At 42.9% G+C, this 23648-nt stretch overlaps 1 protein-coding gene across 1 annotated transcript in view; it reads left to right on the forward strand.

The window, feature by feature from the left end:
* Positions 1-23648, forward strand: part of WDR19 (WD repeat domain 19) — a 48395-nt gene that overhangs the window by 7246 nt on the left and 17501 nt on the right. Inside the window, exons 6-24 of the mRNA XM_032224492.1 lie at positions 3281-3396; positions 4190-4270; positions 5403-5515; positions 6424-6597; positions 6995-7065; positions 8707-8879; positions 9430-9544; positions 10443-10549; positions 11306-11428; positions 12412-12561; positions 13875-14022; positions 16507-16711; positions 16804-16963; positions 17779-17889; positions 17991-18100; positions 20064-20121; positions 21056-21202; positions 21853-21935; positions 23070-23153. Coding sequence (XP_032080383.1) covers positions 3281-3396; positions 4190-4270; positions 5403-5515; positions 6424-6597; positions 6995-7065; positions 8707-8879; positions 9430-9544; positions 10443-10549; positions 11306-11428; positions 12412-12561; positions 13875-14022; positions 16507-16711; positions 16804-16963; positions 17779-17889; positions 17991-18100; positions 20064-20121; positions 21056-21202; positions 21853-21935; positions 23070-23153 — 2329 coding nt within the window. The remainder of the gene's footprint in view (positions 1-3280; positions 3397-4189; positions 4271-5402; positions 5516-6423; positions 6598-6994; positions 7066-8706; positions 8880-9429; positions 9545-10442; positions 10550-11305; positions 11429-12411; positions 12562-13874; positions 14023-16506; positions 16712-16803; positions 16964-17778; positions 17890-17990; positions 18101-20063; positions 20122-21055; positions 21203-21852; positions 21936-23069; positions 23154-23648) is intronic.

A 23648-nucleotide genomic window follows, 5' to 3' on the forward strand; every position in this document is an offset into this window, starting at 1 on the left:
ATATGTTAAATAGTAGGGGGGATAGGACCGAACCCTGAGGTACCCCACATGTTAGGGGCCTCAGGGACGATCTCTGCCCCCCGACCAACACCGACTGCGACCTGTCCGAGAGGTAGGAGGAGAACCACCGCAGAACAGTGCCTCCCACTCCCACCTCCCGCAGTCGTCGCAGAAGGATACCATGGTCGATGGTATCGAAAGCCGCTGAGAGGTCAAGGAGAACCAGGATGGACGCATAGCCTCCATCTCTGGCCCTCCAGAGATCATCGGTCAATGCGACCAAAGCGGTTTCTGTGCTGTAACCAGGTCTGAAGCCGGACTGGAAGGGGTCAAGATAGCTAGCTTCCTCCAAGGCCCGTTGAAGCTGAAAGGCCACCACCTTCTCGACAACCTTCCCGATAAAGGGAAGGTTGGAGACAGGACGAAAGTTGTTTAAGATGGCTGGATCTAACGATGGTTTCTTCAGGAGGGGTCTCACCACCGCCGTTTTAAGTACGGCGGGGAAGTGCCCCTCCCGAAGGGAGGCGGTGACAACCGCCTGGATCCAGCCATGTGTCACCTCCCTGCTGTTAGCCACCAGCCAGGAGGGACACGGGTCCAAAATACAAGTGGAGGCACTTACAGCTCGAATGGCCTTGTCCACATCCCCAGAGGCAACTTCCTGGAACTCAACCCAGAGCTGATGTAACAAATGATCCTCCTGTGACTCAGCTGGACCTACTGCGGTGGAGTCCAAGTCCGATCGAAACCGAGCTACTTTGTCCGCCAAGAATTGAGCATAATCCTCAGCCCTACCCTGCAAGGGGTCTCCCGCATCCCTCCTATTGAGGAGGGAGCGGGTTATCCTAAACAGGGCGGCTGGGCGCGACTCGGCGGACGCAACCAAGGCAGAAATATATGATCTTTTTGCGGTTCTTAATGCTCGGACATAGTCCTTGGTGCAGGTAGTCAAGAGTGCTCGGTTCGCCTTAAGGCGGCCATTTATCACAGGTCTTTTGCTTTTACAAGTGAAGAACATACTCAGTCCATATTTTGGATACAAGACAGGTTTCTCCAGTATTTTCCTTGAGAACAGAATTTTAAGCATGGGGAAAAAAGCAGAATTTTACCCACAAAGTTAATTACTATCTAAATAATTATATAATTAATTTTATATTATATTTCATAATATAGAAAAAATTACCTCATCTCCCAGGGCAATATCTGAAATACGTGTTATATAATTTTATATAATATTTTATAATATTTAAAAAAATTGCCTCAGCTTCCTGGGCATTATCTGAAATACTAGTTATGTTTTTCTCCTTTCATGAATAAATACTCTGTTCTCGCCTTTAGAAACAGCCCAATTTGGCCCTTGCGTTTGCTGGCTCCGGTGGGATATTTTTACTGATTTTTCTGCTTCTGTTGTAAATGAGATGTTGTGGTTTATTCGTCTTTTCTGCATGTCTTCTCATTCTAAAGCTGTTGAAAGCTTAGGCCATAATAAAGAGTTATTAAGAAGCAAAAAGTGAGAGAGATCTTGGAATCCTAATGCACAACCATTTAAATAGGAGCCAGCAGTATGCAGCAGCTGCCAAAAAAGCCAACACAATTCTAGGCTGCATGAACAGAGGGATAGAATCAAGATAATGTGAAGAGTTAATACCACTTTATAAGGCCTTGGTAAGGCCACACTTGGAATCCTGCATTCAGTTTTGGTCTCCATGATGTAAAAAAGATGTGGAGGCTCTAGAAAGAGTGCAGAGAAGAGCAACAAAGAGGATTAGGGGGCTGGAGGCTAAAACATATGAGGTTGCAGGAACTGGGTATGTCTAGTTTAATGAAAAGAAGGACTAGGGGAGACATGATAGCAGTGTTCCAGTATCTCAGGGGCTGCCATGGAGAAGAGGGAGTCAAGCTATTCTCCAAAGCACCTGAGGGCAGAACAAGAAGCAACGGGTGGAAACTAATCAAGGAGAGAAGCAACTTAGAACTGAGGAAAAATTTCCTGACAGTTAGAACAATTAATCAGTGGAACAGAAGTTGCCTCCAGAAGTTGTGAAAGCCCCAACACTGGAAGTCTTTAGGAAGATGTTGGATAGCCATTTGTCTGAAATGGTATAGGGTTTCCTGCCTAGGCAGGGGGTTGGACTAGAACAGTGGTCCCCAACCTTTTTATCGCCGCGGACCAGTCAGACGAGCCTCCCTCGGCCTTCTGGACCGGCGGGTGGGAAGGCGGCCATCCTGGGCGCGCGTTCCGCAGGGCGGGGGGGGCTTCCTTCACGCCAAGGCCGACAGCCTGCGAGGCCGCCCCGCCTCCTCCTCCTCGGCCGCCGGGGGAAGGGAGGGGGAACCAACCCCGCAATCCGCTCGCTCGGGCAGCCCTTTTTCCTCGCTGCAGTTCGGCGGGGGAAAAAGATGGCGCCGTGTCCTACTTCGGGCGGGCGGGCGGCTGGCGCGGCGGAGGCCGGCTGCTTCCGAGGGGGTGGGCCTCCGCACCGCGCTCCATGAAGGGAAGAGGGGGAGAAGGCGGGCTGCGGCCGAAGGGCCCCCGAGAGCCCCGCCGGCCTGACGCAAAAAGCGCTTCGGCGGAGCGGCGGGGGGGAGGGGCGGGAGGCAGGTGACACTCCAGGAGGGGGGGCAGAGCTGCGCCGCGAGTCTTACGTAAAGCCCTCCCTCCCCGCCTCGGCGGAGGAAAACATCTCCTACCTGGGTGGGGCTGCGCGCGAAGCGCCTCTCGGAACGGTGAAGCTCCCCAAGTTCCCCCGAAACGGCCGCGCTGCGCCCCTCCCCCCCGCAACCTTAGTTTTTCCTTGGGAGGAAAATGCAGCGCCGCCGCCCCCTCCTGCCCCCCCCTCGTCATTCCACGGGGCAGGCGGGCTGGGCGAGTCCGCGGACAAAGTTTCGCCTCCCAGGCAGCCTCCGCCAGCAGCATCCCAAGTTCGGGCCGAGGCCGCCGCCGCCGCCCCCTCCCTCCCGGGGCGAGCAGAGCAAGAGGGCGGGGGGGAGATCGGGCCTCCCCTCGCCCCCCCAGCCCCGCACATCTGGGGCGGGGGGGGCAGAGAAAGGGCGCGTTCATGAGGACTACAAAGTTGCAAATATGGCCCCCGGCCGCTGCAGCGATCATGCTCCCCGGCCGCTGCGCGGCCCGGTGCCAGGTACTCCACGGCCCGGCACCGGTCCGCGGACCGGGGGTTGGGGACCACTGGACTAGAAGACCTCCAAGGTCCCTTCCAACTCTGCTATTGTATTGTATTGTAAAAAGTTGGGGATTTTTCTGCCTGTCTTCTTTTACCAGGCAAGCACACCAAACGGATCACCTGCGGTTGCTGGAGCAAAGAAAAATTAATTGCATTAGGCGGAGAAGACAAATTAATAACAATTAGCAACCATGAAGGAGACACTATCAGAGTGGTAATAAATTTATATTTTTGCTATGTGCAAGAGATGAAAAAATTACAGGAAATCTTTGCACTTTTCCTCTGTTTATTCAGTGTGTGTTCTTTATAGGAATCCCCAAACAGTCATATCTCAAATCAACACCGTAATCGGTTTAGGATTTGTTTTGAAATTACAGGTTATTAATGCAAAACATTAATTAAATATTAAACATTAAAGGGACGTGGTGGCTCAGTGGCTGAGACGCTGAGCTTGTTGATCAGAAAGGTCGACAGTTCAGCAGTTTGAATCCCTAGCACCGTGTAAAGGAGTGAGCCCCTGTTACTTGTCCCAGATTCTGCCAACCTAGCAGTTCGAAAGCGTGTAAAAATGCAAGTAGAAAAATAGAAATCACTTTGGTGGCAAGGGAACAGCCTTCTGTGCGCCTTCAGCATTTAGTCATGGCGGCCACAAGATCACGGAGAAGTCTTTGGACAGCGCTGGCTCTTCAGCTTTGAAACTGAGATGAGCACCACCCCCTAGAGTCAGGAATGACTAGTACATATGTGCGAGGGGAACCTTTACCTTTAATGCAAAACATCACTATCAGGTAACTATAATTATAAAATACACCTTAACTGAATTATTAAATATACCTTTCTTAGAGCAAAACAAAAATCCAGTCAGTGTCTCTAAAATATCCTCCAAATGGTTACTGACAATTTCTCAATCAACCCGTTAGTGCCCTACTTCTTTCATTTTCCCATTTGTATAACTCTTTACAAAGAGATGCTATAAATTCAGTTAATCCGGAATCTTATTCTTGCAGACAGCAGTGAGAGAAGACCCCAGCAACATGGAGTTTGTCAAGATGAAGACAGATGAAGAAACAGGAGGAAGTGAGACCACAGTAGGTTATTAATGACCATCCTAGAACTATATTACACCGGCCTTGCTTCATCTTCCTGAATGAAAGACCACTGAAAAAGAAAGAAATAGGGAAAAAAAGTTAATGCTGAAAAATCCATTTGAAATTTAAAAAAACAACCTCTTTTGCTCTGATTCTTAATAAGGCAGCTTGTTTCTGGGGAGTTTAACCTGCAAAAGTGAAGAATATTTAATATTTTGCCACTCAACTATAGTTTTTCCCCAGTTGTATGTATGTGTGTGTGTGTGTGTGTGTGTGTGTGTGTGTGTGTGTGTCTATATATGAATTAATGAAAAGCAGGACTAGGGGAGACATGATAACAGTCTTCCAATATCTCAGGGGTGCCACAGCTATATATATATATATCTGCCACAAATATATATATATATATATATATATATATATATATATATATATATGTGTGTGTGTGTGTGTGTGTGTGTGTGTGTGTGTGTGTGTGTGTGTGTCTGTCTGTCTGTCTGTCTGTCTGTGTCCGTCCTTCCTCCCATATTTGGGCATACCAGGGGTTGTGACTTTAAATATATATATATATGCAATCATCCTGTTTTTTCCATGAGACGTTTACCCCTAACGTCTTGTTCAGATTTCATAGGTGATATGGCAGTATCTTTATACAAAAGATTTTGGACTGGCAAAAAATTAGTGTATTTTTCAGTGTATAAGACGCACTTTTTCCCCTGTAAAAGAGGGTGAAAATTTGGGTGCGTCTTATACACCTAATGTAGCCCCGCCGGCCCCCACCCTTTGGCCTCTACCTCCAAGCAATTTGTCTCCTTGCAGCAAACAGCAAACAACCTGTTTCAGATTCAGCTTCAGCACAGCCTGATTAGCACAAGCAGCTGGTTGTTGGTTGGATTGGCCTCCCAACCATCAGCTGTTTCAGGCTGCAGAGATTGCCATTGCCTATTGCCGCCTCCGTGTGCCCCATTTTTGGCCTCCGCATCCTATTTTTGCCCTCTGCGTGTCCTATTTTCAGCCTCCGAGCCCCCCATTTTTCACCCATTCTGATCCCCACCAGACAAGAGAAAGTGTGACTATTTATATTGGAAACATTCTTGCCTTCATTCAATAACTTTTCTCTTTTTTTTCTCAGGTGTGCATTGTAGTTGGACAAAAGACATTATATTTTTTTAACTTCAAAGATCCAGACAAGCCAATTGAACTAGCATTTCAAAAACGTTATGGAAAGATAGTAGCTTACAAATTGTAAGTAACCCCTAAAGTAATAATGTTTCTCTGGAGTGATTGTATTTGTCAGTTGCAACAAGAACAACAAGAACAAAAGAGTACTGTGTAGCAACTTAAAAACAAATATATTTTGTTTTGTTTTTATGAACTGAAGCCCACTCTGTCAACTTATGGCAGTTTAATTCATAATTTTAAAGTTTGAGTTTTGGTTGTTTTATTTAGTTAGATTTGGGGGGATTACTGCATTTTTCAGAGTATAAGAGGCACCGGAGTATAAGACTCACCAAAGTTTTGAAGAGGCAAATTTTTTAAAAAAAGTTTTTGCACTCTGCAGACCTCCCAAAAACAACTCGTTTTTCACGAAAACAGGCCCATTTTTTGTTTAAAAAAAAAGGGCATTAATAGCTTTTAGGAGGCTTGTAAAATGCTCCTTGGGGTGGGGGGACCGACGGACAAAATTGGGCAAATAAATGGCCCGTTTTTTGCTCATCTCTGTCCTCCGCAGCCCCCAGGAACACACTGCAAGGCTCCTAAAGGCTCTGCATGGCCATTTTGGTGAAGAGGGGGTTTCGGGAGGCAAAAATGCTGCATTCAGTGTATAAGACGCACCCAGATTTTCAGCCTTTTTTGAGGGAAAAAGGTGCATCTTATACTCTGAAAAATATGGTATATATTTTAATAAAAGATTGGAATATTTTACAATCTAAAATGTAATATCCCTGAAGAGAGATATGCAACTGAGTCTCTCTCAGCACCTTATCTTTTGGTAGAAATGTAAGTTAATTTTTGGATAATTTTTCTGTTTCTCTGATCACGTTCAATTCTACAGTCATTTCGCAATTTAAGATGATTTCCGCATTGTTTCTGCCAGGAGTTACGATGCCTGAGAGGGTTTTATTTTTGGCTCTGTTTATTGTTTTTTGCAGGTATGGTGAAAATTATATCATGATTGGTTTTTCCCTGGGCTATTTTGTGGTGATTTCAACGCAGGTTCAAGAGATTGGCCATGAGATCTTCCAAGCTTCTGATCATAAAGATTCCTTGGCCGGCATTGCGATCACTGAATCATTAAACAAAGCTGCATCATGTGGAGATAACTGGTGAGGCATGATATTTCCATGTAAGGTCATTTGAATAAAAGTACAGTTCTCACATATATTTTTTTTTAATTTCATGAGAAGACTTGCTCTTAGTACCTTAGAATTTTACACATGCAGAATTTTTTAAGAATGGAATGGGTTCCTGAGACCCAAACAGTTTAGAATTGCTTGCCTAAACAAATCTAGTAGCCAAACAAAAGATTGACTGAACAGCTCTCTGTAATTTCTCACCATTTAAAGGTTTGGCTGTGAGAGTTGGGTTTTTTTAAAAAAAATCGATGTTACCAGTTCAATTTTGCAAGCAACTCTCAAGAAATTCTGTATTTACATAGCTGTTGTTATGCAATTTATTGTTAAAGTGAGACTACTGAAGCAATCGATTTTCTTTTTATTGTAGCGTCAAGATTCACAACCTGTCAGATCTGACGGAAATGTGCGCAATCATAAACTTAGAGGATGAAAATAAAGGTTCGACAGCTTCCCGATTTGATAGCTTGCCGGTTTAATCGTTTGTGTTGGATTAAGCAAGATTGATTTTTTCAGTATCTTGGGAGTCTTTGGAGGACTGAGAAGGAGCAGTATCAAATGTGATCTGAACTGTTTCATCCTGCCATTTGGTTCAGTTTTCAGTTAACAACAAATCTTAGGAAGCCCTTAATACTGGAATACTGCAAAGAAAAAAAAAAGATAGTTTGCTGAAGCTATAGCATCCCCCAAGTCAGGATCTTTAGGAAGTTGGGAATTTTTAATTTCTTTCCCTCTGTATGTGAAGGGAAGAGGGGAGCACACAAGTCGAAGTACCAATGCAAGTTATTTCAACTTTAAAGAATTATTAGATTGGCAGAGCTCAGGAATTTCAGGAGCCCTCCTTACCTATGTACCGTAATTAAGGTCTTAAAAAGAAGGTCTGTTTCTGCAGAATAAGTAAGAAACCATAACCGAACAATATCTTAGACCCAAACTACCTGAAGGACCGCCTCTTTTTGTTCAGTCCATCCTGCAGGATTCCCATTTTTGGAAATCGCAGCAAGTTAGGATTTTTCTAAAGATGGGATCCTTAGTGTGAAATAAATGTCTGGTGAGGTTGAGATAAGTTCCCTCTTCGTGACTGTTTGGCAGAGGGATTAAACCTTCCTTTCTACCATGTCCTTTTAGAATTTCAGAGATTTTTCATATTTAAGTATTTACTTTAGTTTTATAAAGGTTGGAATCCTAATAGACAACCATTTATATTTGAGCCAGCTGTGTGCAGCAGCTGCCAAAAAAGCCAGCACAGTTCTAGGCTACATAAACAGAGGGATAGAATCAAGATCACGTGAAGTGTTAATACCACTTTATAATGCCTCGGTAAGGCCACACTTGGAATACAGCATCCAGTTTTGGTCACCACGATGTAGAAAAGATGTGGAGACTCTAGAAAGAGTGCAGAGAAGAGCAACAAAGATGATTAGGGGACTGAAGGCTAAAACTCCCGAAGAACGGTTGCAGGAATTGAGTATGTCTAGTTTAATGAAAATAAGGACTAGGGGAGATATGATAGCAGTCTTCCAATATCTCAGGGGCTGCCACAGAGAAGAGGGAGTCAAACTATTCTCCAAAGCACCTGAGGGCAGAACAAGAAGCAATGGGTGGAAACTAATCAAGGAGAGAAGCAACTTAGAACTGAGGAGAAATTTACTAACAGTTAGAACAATTAATCAGTGGAACAGCTTGCCTCCAGAAGTTGTGAATGCCCCAACACTGGAAGTCTTTAAGATGTTGGATAGCCATTTGTCTGAAATGGAATAGGGTTTCCTGTCTAGGCAGGGGGTTGGACTAGAAGGCCTCCAAGGTCCCTTCCAACTCTGCTATTCTAATGTGTTTGTGTAAAACCTGTTGGGGGATATAGACTTGTAAGTAAGTAAATCAAGCATATGCATGATAAAAGTTATTCTTTAAGAATCTTTTCTAATCTGCCAGTCATTGGATGAGTTGGAAATACAACAGAAGCAGCTCAAAGATATAGGGGGTGGAAAATGTACTTTTGTGTAAGACCTTCATTTTCCCCCCGTTTTTTTTGGCTTTCCAAGACAAACGTAACTATTCAATGTGACATCGTTAATATTTTAGGTCTAGATCAGTTGTCATGGACGGATGATGGACAATTGTTGGCAGTGTCTACCAAGCGAGGATTCATCCACGTGTTCTTAACCAACCTTCCCATCCTCGGAGCCTCGTATGGCACAAGGATCGCCTACCTCACCTCCCTTCTCGAGGTCACGGTGGCCAACTACATTGAAAGTGTATGATGCTTTATTCATTTATAAAGTTCCAGTTGGGATAAATTAGCCGCCTGAGTCCTCGGGACAAGCCATGTGGTCATTTGAGGGGCTGCCACAGAGAGGAGGGGGTCAAGCTATTTCCCAAAGCACCCGAAGGCCAGACAAGGAATAATAGATGGAAACTGACCAAGGAGAGATTCAACCTGGAAATAAGGAGGGATTTCCTGACAGTGAGAACAATCAACCCATGGAACAGAAGTTGCCTTCGGAAGTTGTGGGAGCGTCATCCCTGGAGGCTTTCAAGAAGAGACTGGACTGCCCTCCGTCAGAAATGGTGTAGGACAGGGCTGTCAAACTTGCGACCCACGGGCCGAATGTTTCACATGCTGGGTCACACCCACTCCTGGTTTAGCGAAGGGAGAAAAAGTCGTGATACATCATGTGACGACGCCGTGACAACGCAAGTTTGACACCCCTGGTGTAGGGTCTCCTGCTTGGGCGGCGGGGGGGGGGCTGTTGGACGAGACCTGCATGGTCCCTTCCGACTCTGTTAATCTGTCTGTCCTGACAGGAACCACCGATAAGAGTTTCTGTTGAAGTTGAGCCCAACTTTGTTGCCGTTGGGCCCTACCACTTGGCTGTGGGCATGAATAATCGGGCATGGTTTTATGTCCTCGGAGAGAGCAGTAAGTATATCACTGGTTCCCTTATTTCTCAGGAAGCTCTCCTCACTGAGTTTATCAAATGTCATTGTTTTATGCTGTGCTGTTTTTTACCTGGGGGGACAGCAAGGCTCAGTGGTTAAAGGCGCTGAGCTTGTCAGCTGAAGAGCTGGCAGCCCCGGTTCGAAACCTGAGTTCTGCACAATAGGGTGAGCTCCTGTTCCTTGCCCCATCTCCTGCCCACCTAGCAGTTCAAAAGCATGTGAGTAGATCAGTAGGTACCACCTCAGTGTGAAGATAACTGTGCTCCGGGCGCCTTTGGTGTATTGCCTCCTTCAGCCAATGAACGGAGATGAGCACATGACTGACAGGGAAACCTTTACTTTTACAGGTAGTCCTCAACCTACGGCCATGATTAAGCCCAAAATTGCGTGAGTTTTGCCCCATTTTACAACCTTTCTTGCCATGGTTCTTAGGTGAATCTTATACCTAAGAATGAAGGTGCAGTTGTTAAATTGGTAACCTGGTTTGTTAACCGAATCTGGCTTCCCCCTTGACTTTGCTTGTCAGGTGGTCGCAAAAGGGGACATTGCATTCGTCATAAATATGAGTCAGTTATACCACATGGTCAAATTTTGATCACACAGCCATGTGCAATGGTCGTAAAGGTGAAAAATGCTCATAAGTAACTTTTTTTCAGTGCCGTTGTAACTTTGAACAGTCACTAAGCGAACTGTTGTAATCCGAGGACTGCCTGAACGTTTGTACCAGAATTTGTCACTCTGGAGGCTGTGATATTTCATCTTTGCAGATGTTAGACGGTCGTAAGCTTCACATGTTCAATCTACGCTTATCAAAGGTTCAGAGGTATTTTAAATTGCTTTGAAATTTTTTTTTTAAGTATAAAAACATTTTTTTGCAGGAGTAAAAAAGCTCAAGGACATGGAATATCTGGGAACAGTAGCCAGTATATGTCTTAATTCTGATTATGCCGCTGCACTTTTTGATGGTAAACTCCAGTTGCATATGGTAAGTGTGTTAAGAATTTTGAATCACCTGTAGTTAGTATGAAGTATGGATAAACAGACCCATTTAAACACTGCGAGCAGAAAACTGAGCCAGAAACTTCTGTTATATCACAGACAACAGTAAATTTACGAGGTGAAAAAGGCAAATTACATTTTCCAATGTAATTTAGTGGCAGGTGAGAAAACAAGAAGATAGATTCACCAGAACCTAGTGAGTTGAAAGGATAGAATTGCAGGTCAAATACATAGCTCTAATTCAGGGCTGTCAAAATCAAGGCCCGGGGACTGGATCCGGCCCACAGAGGGCTTAGATCTGGCCCATGAAACTGCCCCGGAAACAGCGAAAGACCGGCCTGCGATGCCTCTGCCAGCGAAAATAGAATTCAGAAGGCCACGCGCGGCTCTCCTGTTTTTGGCTGCAACAGCCTCAGCAAAAATGCGCCCCGTTTTTGTTGGCAGAGTGCTCCGACCACCACCGGTGGCCCCGACATGAGTGACATCAAGCTGGCCACGCCCCCACCTTCCCGAGGGGAAACACAACCCTGATGTGGCCCTCAATGAAATTGAGTTTGACACCCCTGTTCTAATTGGTTTGGTTTGAAAAATCTGAAGGTTTTAGGGCAGTTTGTGATTTTCTTTTAACAAAAAGAAAGGATAAGATTAAGTTGATTTCCGATTTCCTTAAATTGAAATTAGGCACGAATAAAACCTGTTAGGTTATTTATTCCGAAACCAAAAGTTCTTCTTCTTATTTTAGATAGAAAGTGAACCTTCAAACACTCAGGAGGAGCGGGAGACGAGGCTGTTCCCAGATACAGACGATAAAAGTAAAATTCTGTGCCATTGTTTAACGAGTGAATTCCTCATCTACGGTACTGATGTAAGTGTAGATCTGTTCCCACTCTCCCATTCATTACAGCAGCCTTGTTTTGCTATGTGTATTATTGCCATCTTTTGGCAGTCATAGAGTTTGTGATACTGATAGAACCGTGATGGCGAATCTGTGGCACGCATGCCACAGGTAGCCCATGGAGCCATTTGTTGGGGGACACGAGGCGTTGCCCTGTCAGCTCCAGCACCAGCTCACTTTGGCCTCCTTTTAAGGCCGTTTTTCGCCATCCGGAAGCTTCAGGGAAATCTCCTGAAGGTTCTGGAGTGCGAAAAATGGCCCTACAGGCAACCTGGAAGTGACTTCTGGTTTGCCCCTTAGGCCTGTTTTTCGGCTTCTGGAGGATGAAAAATGGGCCTACGGACAAACTGGAAGTCTGGGTTGTCCATAGGGCCATTTTTCACCCTCCTTATATATAAAATATTCTTTGTGTGTGTGTGTGTATACAATATATATATATGTATGTATGTATGTATGTATGTATGTATGTATGTATGTATGTATGTATGTTTTACTTGTGCTGATAAATAAATAAAGGGAGACTAGTATAGATCTGTGTTTTACTTGTGCTGATAAATAAATAAAGGGAGATAGTATATATATATATATATACTGTATGTATGTATGTGATATTTTATGTGTGTGTTTGTATACATTATCTCTATCTATCTATCTATCTATCTATCTATCTATCTATCTATCTATCTATCATCTATCTATCTATCTATAGCGAGCTGATGAGGGCTGAATAGCTTGAAATAGATCTATACTAGTCTCCCTTTATTTATTTATCAGCACAAATGCAACACACACACACACACACAAACATTTTGAAGGGTACCGTATGTGATATTCAGTACATTTTTCACATATAGAGAACAAATGATACATTTATAATCATATGGTTTATATTTTGATAAATTCATCTCTTACTATTATATTTGTTTACTCTCCCTTCCTTTCCTTCTCCCTAGACTGGCCTTATTCAATATTTTTACATTGAAGACTGGCAATACGTCAATAAATATCAGCATTCAGTCGGTGTGAAAAAAATATTCCCAGATCCCAATGGAACTAAATTAGTTTTTGTGGATGCCAAAAGCGATGGGTTTGTTTACTGTCCTGTAAGTCATTCCATTTCCTTTGTCCTTATATATTTTCAGTTGGTTTCTACATGTATTGCCCTCTTACCTCCCCCCACCCCAGTAATTTCCTATGTGACTTTTACCAAATAATGTAAATTTGTTGACACTTTTTTCCCCCAATGAACTATGTACCTTCTTCCTCTAAATAGAACTGACCAATTATGGGATCAAGATTGCAGCTGAATTTCTATGTCAGCATTATACGAAAAGTTTGATAATGATTTCAATATTCCTGAAAAGACTTCAATGTTATCCCGATTTTTTTATACTTAAATAACAGTGCATTATTTCTGTTCATAAAATAAAAGCTTTCTCTATTAAGAGAAAGTTTTTTTTTTATTTTATGACCAAGAATAATCTTTTTATATCAATAAAAACATCCTCTATGTCCTGATTTTGGATATTGATCTATAGAAGTCTAGTCCTCAACTTACTTCACTTAGTGATTGTTTCAAGTTACAACAGAACTAATAAAAATGACCTGTGACCGTTTTTCACACTTACGACCATTGCAGCATGCCTGTGGTCGCGTGATCAAAATCTGGCCGCTTAACAACTGACTCGTATTTATGACAGTTGCAGCATCCTGTGGTCATGTGATCCCTTTTGCCACCTTCTGAGCAAAATCAATGGGGAAGCCAGATTCACTTAACAACCATGGTACTAACTTTTAACAGCTGCAGTGATTCACTTAACAGCCGTGGCAAGAAAGGTCGTAAAATGGGTCAAAATTCACTTAACAATTGCCTCACTTAGCAACAAAAATTTAGGGGGCTCCCTTGTGGTCATACGTCGAGAACTATCTATCTATTGGTCTGCATACATGCGAAATGGATATTAAGCATTTAATGATTCTTTCATGTTAAAGTATGTAGATGATGCATCGAAATGACCGTGATGTAATAGAGTTAAATATCATGGCTTTGGTTATAGGTTGGAATACAATTGATAAGGTTAAAATGCAATTTGGATAAAATATATCCTACAGATAATATAACTGCAGAACATGGAAATCCCCATTTGAGATTAACAATGGAAAGTGTTAAGAATGTAAAATAAAGCAATCTTGGTTTATATCTGTGAACAATGTTGGTCTTCCTGTTGCCTTTGTGACCAGGATGCTTTTATTGAGATAAACTGAGATTAATATTTTCCTAATTCTTTTAAGTGCGTGAACTCAGAAACGGGAGCTATACCCATCTCATTGCTCTAAAAGCCGTCACGTAGCACATACTTGAAACTTTTGTGGCCGGCTTTATTTACGAACTAATTTTGCCTTGCTGTCTTTGCAGGTAACCGATACAGCCTTCGAAATTCCAAATTTGCAACCAACCACCAAAGGCATTCTGTGGGAAAACTGGCCCCTGGATAAGGGTGTATTTGTGGTCTATGACGATAACAAAATATACACTTATGTGTTCCATAAAGATACCATACAAGGTATTGCAGCTGCATTGTTATTTCCAAATGATCCTTAGAGTTTTATAGGGTAATATAAGGAAACAAGAAAGTACCAGAATTTCACAGCTTTAAGGATTAGGATTAGAAGAAAGACAAAAAGGTGCAGGAATGAGGAGGGAGGGGAGAAACCTCATATAATATGCTTGTTTGTGTATCTTGTTTATCATAATAATGTTCTTTTGTGCGACAGTGAAGAACTGTAGAATTTCTGATCTTGTTTATTTTGTTGTTTGGCATTCAGCAAAGTTAAAACAATAGATACAACAAATATTAATTTTATTAAACATTGTAACAGGCACAAATATATACAGTATAGTGTATCTGAGTGCACGCGGGCACACACACACACACGTGTATGTATATAATATGTATGTGTGTATATATGTGTGTATGTATATGCATACATATGTATATGTACGTATATAGAGCAATGCAGGGACACGGTGGCTCAGTGGCTAAGACATGAGCTTGTCAATTAGAACCGCTGTTTGGCGGTTCAAATCCCTAGCGCCGCGTAACAGAGTGAGCTCCCGTTCCTTGTCCCAGCTTCTGCCAACCTAGCAGTTCCAAAGCAGGTAAAAAATGCAAGTAGAAAAATAGGAACCACCTTTGGTGGGAAGGGAACAGCGTTCCATGTGCCTTTGGTGTTTAGTCATGCCGGTCACATGACCACGGAGACATCTTCGGACAGCGCTGGCTCTTTGGCTTTGAAACGGAGATGAGCACCGTCCCTTAGAGTCGGGAATGACTAGCACATATTTGCGAGGGGAACCTTTACCTTTACCTTTTATATAGGCAAAGAGCAGTTAATTACAGTGGAGCCAACTCAATAAGTTGCAAGTGGTATCTTTGTAAAAAAAGATAAGGATAACCTCACTTCAGAGGGAAGAATGTTCCATAAAGCAGGGGCCATTGCAGAAACAAAATTACTTATTAAGCAGGTATTATTTATTGGAGATGGGTTAGAGTGGTGCGGTGGCCTAGTGGTGGAGCTCTCGCCTCACAATCAGGAGACTGTGAGTTCGACCCTAGGTAGAGGCAGATATTTCTCTCTCTGGGCACAGTGAGAATATCTCTGCTGAACAAAACTCCGCATTGGTGACAGGAAGGGCATCTGGCCAGTAAACACTCTGCTAGCTGCAGTCAGTTGCCCAGACTCCATCCCGCAAGGGATTGTGTTAAACAAAGATGAAGATTTATTGGAGATGGCTTAAAGAGGGGGAATGGAAATCATTTATAACCTCTTGCTAGGAGCATGATGTAAAATCTGTGTTCCCTCTGCTCTTAGAGCTTAAGGAAAAAGGGTTTGAACACAGTAGAATAACATCTGACTACTTGTACCGAAGAATCCAAATTAAGACCTAAGCAATCCCATAATGCCTTCTGGTGGGCATTGTCACCTCTTTGAATGATTCACATATTCTGCTAAACCAGAGCAGGGCATTTTACGACCGATGGGCCACACCTCCCCTTTTGACTGTCCCAACTGCGGTAGAAGGGGTGGCAGCAAGGGAGTGGCGGCTTCCCTCCATAACAGTCCCAGTTTCTCATAGGACTCCTTGGGAAAATTAATTGCTCACCCCCGTGCCAGACCACGGGGCTAGCTTTACACATTATTATAAATCATGGTTTATAAACAACTACGAATGGACTCATGGCTATATAATTTTTAGCAACAGAGCAGCATTTGTCAATTGGTGGTTTTCATTCCTGACTGATTCTCAGGCAATAAGGAATGTGTACATTATACGTGCATGTGTGTGTGTGTGTGTGTTTACCATAAAAACATCTTCAAAGAAAAGCCAGAAAGTCCAGTTGCCTCTTGAAAAAACATCTTTGGGTTTACCATAGAGTTTTGCAAAGACTATGTCAGGCCTGCAGCGATTCCTTTAAGAATCTTTGGCCTGCCACACTCTGGACCATGTGATGGACTGTGGGTGTGGGGGCAAGATCATGAACTTTTATCTGGATGGGATTCTGATGTAAGAGCCGAGGTGGCGCAGTGGTTAAATGCAGCACTGCAGGCTACTTCATCTGACTGCAGTTCTGCAGTTCGGCTGTTCAAATCTCACCGGCTCAGGGTTGACTCAGCCTTCCATCCTTCCGAGGTGGGTGAAATGAGGACCCGGATTGTTGTTGGGGGCGATATGCTGACTCTGTAAACCACTTAGAGAGGGCTGAAAGCCCTATGAAGCGGTATATAAGTCTAACTGCTATTGCTATTGCTATTGCTATTGATGTAATTTCCAGAGTCGGAATCGCATAGCTCTATGCCAACATGCCTGCTTTATTAAATTGGAACTTTAAGCACAGTTTTGGCTTCGACTCTGATTTAATTTTACATGGTATTTGGAAAGCTTACAGGCTAGTTGTAAGAAACTGAAAACAATGCTCTTTTTCTTCGGAAAATAATCCTTTGGTGTCGAGGTCAAATTGCAAATTCTATTTCATTTTCTCTCCTAGGATCTAAGGTGGTCTTGGCAGGAACAACCAAAGTTCCTTATTCACACAAACCTCTGCTCTTATATAACGGAGAATTAACCTGTCAGACTCACAGTGGGAAAACCAACAGTATCCTCCTCAATACACATACTTTTCTGGGCACTCTAAAAGACCAGAGCTCCGATGAATTGAAACAAATGCTAAGCCAGACTTTACTTTTGAAAAGGTGAGTCGCCCCTTGATCGCAGCGTGGAATATTTTCAAACATAGGGAGGCGGCCTCAGCCTCGTCGTTAAGTTTTAATGTTGCCCAACCTAGGTTTGCCGAGGCTTGGGAGATATGCAAACATCTGAACCAAGTGTCCAGTTGGAATGAGCTGGGCGAGGCCTGCCTTCATCACATGGAAACAGAATTTGCAATACGGGTGTACAGGACAAGCAGAAACGTTGGAATGGTTATGTGCTTAGAGCAAATCAAGGTATGGATTTCTGCGGTTAAGTATTGACAATTCTGGTTTTTTTTTAAAAAAAAATCATTTAATTCAAATTTTTAAAAATTTTGAAAAATGCCCTTAGGACAGTGTTTCTCAACCTTGGTGACTTTAAGTCCTGTGGACTTAAACTCCCAGAATTCCCCAGCCAGCTATGCTGGCTGGGGGATTCTGGGAGTTGAAGTCCATAGGACTTAAAGTCACCAAGGTTGAGAAACACTGCCTTAGGAGATAATTTAGCAATTAAAAATAAACCTGGAGACATGTACTGAAAATAACGTCCACCGAGCAAACCTCAAATGTTCTCAAAATGCTAAATCCTTTTAATGTGACGATTCTCTGTATGTATCGGTTTTTTATCCTGCTATATCTGCACCAGATAGAGCTTCGGTCCATCATTCTCATCCAGCGCATTTCTTCACTTTATGCTTTTTTTTTTCTTTGAGGAAGAAGAAGATGATATTTCACTTCTCATCCAAGAAGCTTTATCGGTTCTAGCTCCCACCATCCTGCCAGGACCCATGAAGCTTCTTGGATGAGAAGCGAAACATCTTCTTTATCAAAGAAAAACAGTCTCGGTGCCTTTTGAAAAATTATATTTGAGTCTCCTCTCCCCTCCCCTCTTTTACTTCCTCTTTCCCTTCCCTTTACATGCCACTTGTCTCGCTGGCACGCAACTCACAAGATATTGGTTTCTCTATTTCATTAGTTGTTGTTTATTGTACTTCTACATAACAATAATTAATCATAGAACTACATCCATTTTAATAAAATTTGAGAGTTGCCCACGTCTTCTTTTTCAGGGCATAGAAGAACACAATCTTTTAGCGGGACATCTCGCCATGTACACCAATAATTTTAATTTAGCTCAGGATTTATATTTGGCCTCTTCTTCTCCCACTGCCGCGCTTGAGGTAAAAGCTTAACCACCACCACCCCTTTAAAAAAAATATACTGTATTGCTTGGGAAAAGGTTGTTGCAATTGGTTAAAATCTGTACTATTTGTGATATTAGATGAGGAGAGATTTGCAACAGTGGGATAGTGCTCTTCAGCTAGCTAAACGTTTGGCACCGGATCAGATCCCCTTCATATCCAAGGAGTATGCTGTGCAGCTGGAATTCACGTAGGTTCTCTCTGAAGTGGCTAAAGATATTTGATGCACCACAAATTTTATGGTTATGTGGTTGAATTAACCATATGAATCTGTTTTCAAGAGCCTCGAATTAGAAAGCCTCACATTCGTTTAATATCTTTACGGGGTCAAGAATGAGGCAGTTCTTGATTCCTTCAAATCGTGGCACGACAAAACCGCGCTCCACTAAAGCGCGCCCGGTTAAACCGCGTCGCTGACGTCATCAGCAGAGCGACAACAGCGACCGCGGGGAAAAAAGGGCGCTTTAAATAGCGCTTTGAAAGCAAGCCGATTCAAGTTAAGGTAAGGGTTAGGTTTAGGGTTAGGTTAAGGGTTAGGGTTAGGGTTAGGTTAAGGGTTAGGTTAAGGGTTAGGATTAGGTTTAGCGTTAGGTTAAGGGTTAGGTTTAGGGTTAGGTTTAGGGTTAGGTTAAGGGTTAGGTTTAGGGTTAGGTTTAGGATTAGGTTTAGGGGGGTTAGGTTTAGGTTTAGGGGTTAATTTTAGCTTTAGCGTTTACAGCGTGCTTTTTTCGTCGCGCTGTGATGACGTCAGCTACGCGGTTTCGTCAAGCGCGCTTTAGTCGAACGCGGTTTTGTGGTGGAACCCCTTCAAATAGGTTCTTAGAGAGAGAGAGACCCTGGCCCATCTAGCCCAGCAGTCTGTTCTCAAAATGGCCAATCAGCAGCACAAAGAAGCCCATTGGACTGATGAGCAAAGCGCTTTCATTGTCAGTCACTGCCCTCCTCCAAACTTCCATGAATGGATCTGACCTTTTTTGGGGGGGAAGCCAGCCACATCATCCTCTTTTAATAACCCCATAATCCCTTGTGGGGTTGAGTATGGGCAACTGAATGGAGCTGGGTGTTTACTGGCCAGATGCCCTTCCTGTTGCCAGTGCGGAGTTTTATTCAGATACATTCTCATCATGGCCAGAGAGAGAAACATCTGCCTCTACCTTGGATCGAACTCACAGCCCTTGGGGCCTGTTTCAAACACTTGTTCCCTACTTAAATTCTGGGCTGGTTACTGAACTGTGAGCTTCAAGAACTCCACTAGTCAGACTTCCAGTCTTCTCCCAGCACAGGAACGCTCTGCCACAGAGTGCAGCGACGTTTAATTTGCCGTAATTGACTGTCGAAACCGGGTGGAGGCAGATTTGCCCAGAAAAGCACAGAACGGCCTAATTTCAGCGGGGCGGCGTGCGGCAGAGCTCCGAGAAGCCCAAGCCGCTTGATTTGTTTGATTTTAAGCCCGTGCTGCTGCCTCAGCTAATTTTGGCGCGAATCACCATTTGGAGAACATTTCAAGCCGCATTTCAAAATGGCGGCTGCCAGCAGCAGCGCAGACGTTGAGAGGCAAGAGCTCCGCCTCTAAGCCACCGCATCACTCGGTAATCAGTCCCACATCTCGTGTCTAATGACTGCAAATGCCAGGGAAATATTCAGACATCAGGCTCCCTTAATACGTGTCTGTTATACCAGGGGTCCCAAACCTTTGCAGCTTAGCAGCCCAGCTGGGGGAGGGGAGGGGAGAGTCGAACCAGGCCATGTGAATGGTGGGCTGGCACTCACATGCATGAAACTGTGTGTGCACCACATGCCAGTCTGCCCTCCCGTGAATAGAATTGCACATGCGCATCGAGCCGTTTCTCACGTGGCCCAGTTCCAAATAGGCCACAGACTCCTGCGTTATACCCAAGAAAGATAGGGATGTATATTTGTATGTGATGCAGCATTCAATAGTTTGGTGTGTTACATCTTCCCTACTTCAAGGCACAAAGCACATCAACAACATCACATCAGCATAAACACAAAGACCACTTTCAAAGTTTTACTACTGTCGCCCGGGGGGGGGGGGTGTTCTTTCCAAACGCTCTTTCCAGAATCTCTTTCAATGTCTTCTTTGTTTTGTAATCCTTCAGAAGATTCTAAACATGGCTGACTTTTAATTTTAGGAGTGATTACGTGAATGCTTTGGCCCATTATGAAAAAGGAATCACGGGCAACAATAAGGTAATCCACTCTTGGTGATGGCTTCCGGGTGGATATTCACATGTCTAATTATATTAACTTTATCATCTCAAATAATTTAAAAATTGATTGTGCCTTGGCTATATTACAAAACTTGGTCAACTGAATATTGAAGCAGACTGTTAGATATTTACAAGTGCATAAAATCTTACGATTTCCGGATTTAAGGTTTTTTTTACCTAAACACTGTTATCACCATTTGTCAAAGAAAATAAGTTTGTTCTTAATGTAGATTCAACTGTACTTCGTAACACTATTTTTACAAATAGCGATTTTTAGAATAATTATTTTGCTGAGGCTCTTTCCATGAGAAACAAAATAGTCTTTCTTTAGTAGGTGTGTTTCAGAATTGGTGTTATTTACGTCCAGTGTGAACAAATGTACTTGAACCGATACAATTTTGAAGGTGAAGTAGAATATATAAATCTGAACAGAGTTAAGTGCTAATCTTTAATACAGGTAGTCCTTGAGCCCAACATTTCTGTTGCTCAGCGAGATGGTTCTTAAGTGAATTTTGTCCCATTTTACGACCGTTCACACCACAGTTGTTAAGTGAATCCTTGCAGTTGTTAAGTTAGTAACGGTTGTTAAGTGAATCTGACTTCCATATTGAGTTTGCTTGCCTGAAGGTCGCAAAAGGGATCTCACGACCTTAGGACGTTGCAACCGTCATAAACGTGAGTCAGATGTCAAGCATCGAAATGTAAATCACGTGACCGTGGGGGGGATGAGTCTGCAATGGTCATAAGTGTGAAAACTGGTCACGAGTCACTTTTTTCAATCCCGTTGTAACGGTCACGAAACGCACTGTTGTAAGTCGAGGACTACCCGTATGGCTCTATATTTTACAGGACGTCTTTTTAAATGGTCCTTTTTGGCTTTGTTGCGATTTTTACATCTTTCTCTTGATTGCCAGTTCCAAGAACACGATGAGGCCTGCCTGGCCGGAGTCGCGCAGATGGCAATTCGCATGGGAGACATACGACGCGGCGTTAACCAAGCCATCAAACATCCTAGCCGAACGTTAAAAAAAGACTGCGGAGCTATTCTGGAGAGCATGAAAGTAAGCTCATAAAGGGTGCCACAGATATTCCTCGTCTTATCATTTTGGTTGCTAAGCGAGACAGTGAATTTTGTCCTATTTTACACCCTTGGTTGCCATACTTTTTAATTGAATCACAGCAGTTTTTTAGCCAGAAAAATGGTTGTTAAGTGAATCCGGCTTCCCCATTGACGGGGAAGTTTGCAAAAAGGGATCATGTGACTCCTGCAATCATCATAAATATGGGCCAGTTTCCAAACGGCCAAATTTTGATCATGTGACGATGGGGATCCTGCAAATTGTCGCAAGTCAGAAAAACAGTCAAAAGTCACTTTTTTCAGTGCCGTTGTAACTCCAAATGGTTGCTAAATGAATTTCAAGTGGAGCACTACCTGTAGACCAGTGGGGGGGGGGGGAGAGAAACTATGGCCCCTTTATAACTTGTGGACTTCAACTCCCAGAATTCCTGAGCCAGCATGGGAACTTGGTCCTTTTATGACTTGTGGACTTCAAGTCCCAGAATTCATGGCTGGCTCAGGAATTCTGGGAGTTGAAGTCCACAAATGTTAAAAGGACCATAGTTCCCCACTTCACCTGTAGACTAAGAAAATTTTCACAAAATGAATTATGCTAAGCTGAACATCTGTATTATTATTTTTTATATACCTTAGCAATTTTCAGAAGCTGCCCAGCTTTATGAAAAAGGACAATATTTCGACAAAGCAGCTTCAGTATACATACGATGTAAAAACTGGTAAGTGTTATTTTGTAATTGCAGATTATTGTTATTTGCCTTTCAAACCATGAATACTTTAGAATATGCTAATTCTCATGTGTTTTGCAATTCATTTGCAGCAGATTTAACAGGCTCAGGAATTGAATTAGTGGCTTTGGAGCACTCTTATTTTATTTTTATTTTATTTGTTTTTATCCCAGAAGTTCTGAAGAGGTTCAAGGTATAAAACTGGAATAATGTCTGTCCTTGGGTCCTGGCCCAGTCTGGGCTTTATTATTCATATTTATTTATTTGATGATCAGTTTCTCGGTAACTAGTTATCTGGGTGATGCATAACAAAATAAATAAATGTCTCTACGGTAACAATGATTTTTCAAAATAGGCGTTTCGTAACCAAGAATTCTAAAACTCACGATAAATACCTCTTGATGTGAGGCATACATGTTCCATGGCATTATTGCGTTAAGACACACAATGAGGCTAACTATTTTGTACTGTTTTAAAATCCCATTGAAATAAGTTCTTGGAGTAATGTCCGATTCAGATAGTCCTTGGGTTATGACCAGAACTGAGCCCAAAATATCTACTGCTAAGCGAGGTATTTGTTAAGTGAGTTTTGCCCCATTTTACGAACTTTCCCACCATAGTTGTTAAGTGAACCACTGCAGGTGTTAAATGATTAAAACGGTTCTTAAGGGAATCTGCCTCCCCCAATTGACTTTGCTCATCGAAAGGTCGCGAAAGGGGATCACATGACCCCAGGACACTGCAACCGTCATAAATACGAGTCAGTTGCCAAGTGTCCGAATTTTGATTACCTGACCACAGAGATGCTGCAACAGTTGTACGTTTGAAAAAAGTCACTTTTTTGTCACTTCAAAACTGTAACTCAAGACCTGTATCTAAACGAGAAGTCAAATTCATTTAAAGGTCACCTTGAAAGTTTTGAGACTTTTGTATTTTTTCCCTTATGTTATATCCTAAATTAATAAAATTGTTACAACATTAAAAAAATAAAGTTTTGAGACTCGTAATGTAATTAAGCAAATTATCTTTATGCTTGATCCGATGGAGTGAATAGAACCGAACTGAACGGAGAAATGTGCCTACTTAATTCCACTTAAAAAAATATAATTTATTCCTGTTGTTTAGGACCAAAGTTGGTGAGCTGCTTCAGCATGTGTCTTCTCCAAAAATACACCTTCAGTATGCCAAAGCAAAGGAAGCAGATGGCAGGTACTCCTTCCTGGAGTTAATGTTCCAATATTTTTGCTACGCCAGCAGTCAGGAAGCCCAGCTATGCTCAGTGGGATTAGAGGTGCAGCCGCAACATCCACAGGTTTTTATTCCTTTTAAAACAGTGTTTCTCAACCTTGGCAACTTGAAGATGTCCGGACTTCAACTCCCAGCTGGCTGGGGAATTCTGGGAGTTGAAGTCCGGAAATCTTCAAGTTGCCAAGGTTGAGAAACACTGTTTTAGAAGATCAATGAGCACCACATTGTGGTTGAAACTCTGCCTTCCTTGGGCACAAATGCAACAACACAACATAAAGAAGGGGTGGGTTTTTTCTCCTATGCCACCGCCTTGACGACCAAGTGATTTTTTTTCCAGTTCTTTTTCTTCGACTCTGGTACAGCGATATCAATCAATTGTACGTTTCAGTTTTTGACAGCTGTGATATCTGGTGTGTTGTGTTCCAAATGATGATCTGTCTGTATTTGAAAGTCCCA

This window comes from Thamnophis elegans, chromosome 9 (assembly GCF_009769535.1).
Source record: "Thamnophis elegans isolate rThaEle1 chromosome 9, rThaEle1.pri, whole genome shotgun sequence".
NCBI classification, from domain to species: domain Eukaryota; kingdom Metazoa; phylum Chordata; class Lepidosauria; order Squamata; family Colubridae; genus Thamnophis; species Thamnophis elegans.